At 39.2% G+C, this 4,821-nt stretch overlaps 1 protein-coding gene across 1 annotated transcript; it reads right to left on the bottom strand.

Annotated features, from left to right (window-relative positions):
• Positions 1-1,550: 1,550 nt before the first annotated feature.
• LOC143579772 (uncharacterized) lies at positions 1,551-2,246 on the bottom strand. Its single transcript, XM_077062982.1, has one exon. The coding sequence runs from the start codon at positions 2,244-2,246 to the stop codon at positions 1,551-1,553; it is 696 nt and encodes a 231-aa protein (XP_076919097.1).
• Positions 2,247-4,821: the final 2,575 nt, after the last annotated feature.

Below are 4,821 nucleotides of genomic sequence, written 5' to 3'. Positions count from 1 at the left end.
CCATTATCGGACCGAAGAGTTTGAATGCTGGTTTTAAATTGTGTTTGTATCATGGTATAAAACATAGTAAATTTATCAAAAACTTCAGATTTATTTTTTAGAAAGTAAATCCATATCATACGAGTGCAATCATCAACAAAAAGCACGAAAAAACTAAAGTTTTGTCCTCCAAGAACTTCCGCTGGTCCCCATACATCCGAATGTATGAGGGAAAAAGGGAAATCAACTTTTGTGTTATTTGGTTTAAATGTGTGTCTATGACTTTTAGCCAAAACACAAGTTTCACAATTTAAAGTTTCATTAAAAGGAAATAATTTAGGAAACAATAAGTGCAAATAACCGATAGATGGGTGTCCCAATCTTCTATGCCATAACCAAGCTTCTCTTTGTGTTGTTCCATGAGCTAACATCACAGTACCATGTTGAGCCACTTCTTCCACATAATACAACCCTTGGCGTTCAGTGCCACTCCCAATGATCGTCCCCGACCTAATGTCCTGTAAAATACAAAAGGTGAGATGCATTAAAGCAGTACAATTCAATTCTTTTGTCACATGACTAATAGACAACAATTTATGCGATAAAGATGGGACATAAAGGCAATTTGAAAGTTTTAATGTTGGAGAAATTTCAATAATTCCTCCTCCTTTAACAGGATCGATTCCCCCATTAGCAGTTTTGATGTGATCAATTTTAGGTGTAGAGCTTGAAACTATGTCCGATAATTCGAAAGTCATGGTATCGGTAGCACCACAATCGAATATCCATGATTTATCTAGTTTTTCATAAGTATTAGCCATGTTAGCTTGCCTAATTGGTTCCAAGTTTTTGTTTTCAATTCTTGGATCTCCACAAACTTTATTTTGGCTAGATTTAAAAATAAAATCTTGTGAATTTTTATGTTTTATACCTTTTGAAAACTGACCAGTATCTAACTTATTTGAATTTTTGGGAATGTTATTTAATACTTCAAAAGAATTAAAACATTTAATATTATTTTGACCAAAGGCAGAATCTTCATGGGCTATTTTAAAATTTTCAAAAGTTTGGCAGGCATTAATGTTATCACAATTTTTGAAAGAATCATTTATCAATTCTATATACAAAGGATTAAAAATGTTAGGACGTAATAAGCAAGGGTTTGAGAATAGTTTCTCAAACCCGTTACCTCTATCTTCACCGACGCTTCCTTCTCCAGCCGATACGATGCCACTAAAGCTACCATTCCTTTCTCCGGTACCGGTGGTTTCTGAGCTGCTGATGGTGGCGGTTGCTTTTCCCCCTTCTTTATTTCTCTTTTTGTGGCCATCGTTCCACCACTCAGGGAAGCTGACAATTTTGAAGCATTGATCTTTGTTATGTTTAGACATACCACAGTGGCTGCATTTTAGTTTTGTTTTACCGACCCGGAATGATGAACCTCCGTTGGAGCTTTTCTAACCGAATTGTCCCTTTGATAGAAACCCTAGACCTTCGGCTTCGTGTGACCCGTTGGCAGCCAAGCCTGCCGCCACACCATTTTGAGGGGATTTGATGGTTCCTAATATGCCCTAATGCGCCATCTCCTTGCGAATGGCTGCGTAGGCTCCCTCGGCCGAGGGTAGCGGGTCCCACCGAAGGATCTCTCTTTTGACAGCATCGTATTGTCGGTCAAGGGCATTGAGGAATTGAAATAGCTTTTGTTCTAACCGGATTTTGTTGTATGTTGTTATGTCGGTCGAACACGTCATCGGGTTTGGATCTCGCCTTTCAATTTCTCCCCACACTCCTTGCATAACGATCCAGAAATCTTCGAGAGGTGAGCCGTTTTGTTTGATTCCATTTTCCTTGACATGTAAGTCGAAGGTTTGTAGTTTATCGTTCCCGCTACTGTAAGTAACCACCAACGCATCCCACAATGCTTTAGCTGTAGGAAATTCGGTTAGGTTGCTTGCAAGAGCGGGTTCAATATTTTGAATCAACCATGAGACCACAACAAGGTCATCTTGTTCCCATTGTTCATACTTTTCATCGCTTGGTTCCGGTGGTGCAGGGCATCCCGACAAGTGATTCAAAAGTTTCTTTGATTTACCCTCTATGGCTACTCGAATCATTCGAGCCCATAGGTCGTAATTTTGACTGTTAAGCTTGAGACTAATTTTCAAACTATCAGAGAGGCTTTGTTTTTGGGTGTTATGGCTGTTTTTCAGGAAATTGGTGATTTGTAAAGCAAGGTCGTCATTGTTGTTGCTATTATCAGCGGCCATGGTTTGCGGGTTTGCAAGTTTTTTATCAGATTGGTGAGTAGAAGATGAAAGGGAACAAGCAGTTTGATCCTAATATCATATGGCCTACTTTGATACCATGTTAGAAAGGAGAATATCAAAATTGTTATTGCTTTGTAATTGTATTCGTTGATTTACAAAAGAAATGGGAATACATTATATAATTGAATCAAATGAATTATACAAGGAAATATAGTAAGAAAGAAAAGGAAGGAAATCTCCTTGATAATGCTCCAACGGTCTTGAATTTTTTTGTTACCATAATATTTAATATGGAAATTATATTAAATTTGATCATATAATTTTTTGTCTTTTTCTAACACGGGTACATCACCTTGAATGTCACTTTGTTGGTTGCTTGTTTGAGATGAACTTTGGTCCAGGGTCGGACTAGTTGGTTGATCATTGGCTTCATCATCAGATAACATTTCCTCTGAGTCATCCTCAACAAGTTGATATGACTCATTAAGTGTCTTGCCCTTCTAGTCCCATTGAGATTCTTCAATGAACTCCACATCTCTCCTTGTTTGAATTCTCTTGGTAATAGGGTCATACAATCTGTATCCCTTGGTTTGATTAGAATAACCAATGAAGATACATTTGTTTGACCTGTGATCAAGCTTTCTTCTAACTTGAGAAGGAATAAGCCCGTATGCAAGAAAACCAAATACCCTCATGTTGCTTACTATTGGCTTCCTGTTCATCCATACTTCAAAAGGGGTTTGAGTAGAGAGGGACTTAGTGGGTGACACATTTAACACTCGGACTGCAGTGGCTGCAACTTCAGCCCAGAAGTAGTTTGGCATTTGTTTTGCCTTGAGCATGCTTCATGTTAGGTTGAGGACAGTTCTGTTTCTTCTCTCCGACACCCCATTTTGTTCAGGGGTATAAGGGGCAGCCAATTCCCTCCTAATTCCATTCACTTCACAAAAAGAGTTAAACTCATTTGAACAATATTCCCCACCCCTGTATGTCCTTAAGACCTTAAGTTGATGGCGACTTTGCTTTTCAACTAAGGCCTTAAAGATCTTAAATTTCATAAACACGTCAGACTTCTTTTCAATAAAATAAATCCAACACATTCTAGAGAAGTCATCAACAAACAATAGAAAGTACTTACTTCCACCCAGACTAGGTATCTGCATCGGGCCACACACATCAGAGTGTACTAACTCCAGCTAGCTTGTTTGATGCTCTCCAGGTGTTGCCATGAATGATCCTCTGATCTGTTTTCCAAGAATACATCCTTCACAGAATTCAAAGTTTCTTATGTATGGTAACCCATGAACCATGCCTTTGTTGTGAAGAGCATGCAACCCTTCACAATGCAAGTAACCAAACCTGTTGTGCCATAAAAAGGAGACGGTATCTCCTTTGGTTTTTTTGGTACATGGTTTGGTTTTGGTAGCATCCAAAATGAACATGTTGTTAGGAGCCAACGCTACTCGGATAAGTTCAGTTTGAGTCTCTTTATGAACAATAGAACATGCACCATCATCAAAGTGCAAAGCAAAGCCTCTTTTCATTAACTGCCCTACACTTAATAGGTTGTATTCAAGTTTAGGGGCATAGTAAACATCACATAGAATCTTGGAGTTACCATCTTTTGTACTTATCCGAATATCTCCTTTCCCTTCAACCTTCACCTGCTTCTTGTCACCTAGGTTCACATGATGCTTGAAAGATTCATCAAGCCTAGTGAACCCTTACTTAACACCCGTCATATGGTTGGAGCATCCAGAATCAATAAACCAAAGGAAAGTATTAGAGTAAGTGTCTGGACCTGCCATTAACATGAACTCATCAGTTAAGATTTCATCATCGGTATAAGCCAAAAACAGCCTTTGATCTTCATTTTCTTCTTGGATTTCCTCTTGCTCAGCAGCCATGTTACCATGCTGCTCATCATTATACCAACAATCTTTCTTGATATGCCCAAATCTGTTGCAATGATAGCATTATGGTCCACGGTTCCTTTCACTTGATCTTCCTCTTCCTCTACCCCGAATCTGACCTCGACCCCTTCCTCTTGCAGCACTAAACCCTCCTTCATTAGGGTTTCTCCTTACACCTTGCATGGCTTGTAAAGCCTGTTCATCAGTTACTGCATCTGTCTTGGTTTCATCAGAATGACCCGACATTCTTTCTTCCTGGGATTGTAGAGATCCCATGAGTTTAACTGGGGTTAATTGTGTCAGATCATAGGCAACCTCAATAGAAGGCACCACATAATCAAATTTTGGAGTAAGACTTCTTAAAACTTTTTCAACTATCTTTTGATCAGGAACTACTTCACCGTAAGCTCTTTGTTGACTCACAATGGTCATTACCCTGGAGAAATAATCACCTATCATCTCCCCATTCTCTCCCCATTCTTCATTAGGAGGTTCTCAAAATCCCTCCTCAGTCCTTGTAACTTAACCGCTTGAACTTGGGAGTCCCCTTGAAATTCAATTCTTAGGGTATCCCAGGTTTCCTTTGTCGTGGACGCAGCAGCAATTCTTGAAAACAATTGATCATGTACTCCTTGTTGGATCAAGGCCATAGCCTTTGCATC

Source organism: Bidens hawaiensis, unplaced genomic scaffold, assembly GCF_021521415.1.
Source record: "Bidens hawaiensis isolate Kalapana, Puna unplaced genomic scaffold, B.hawaiensis_p1.1 tig00029948_1, whole genome shotgun sequence".
NCBI classification, from domain to species: Eukaryota; Viridiplantae; Streptophyta; class Magnoliopsida; order Asterales; family Asteraceae; genus Bidens; species Bidens hawaiensis.
This window is presented reverse-complemented; position numbering and strand designations above follow the sequence as displayed.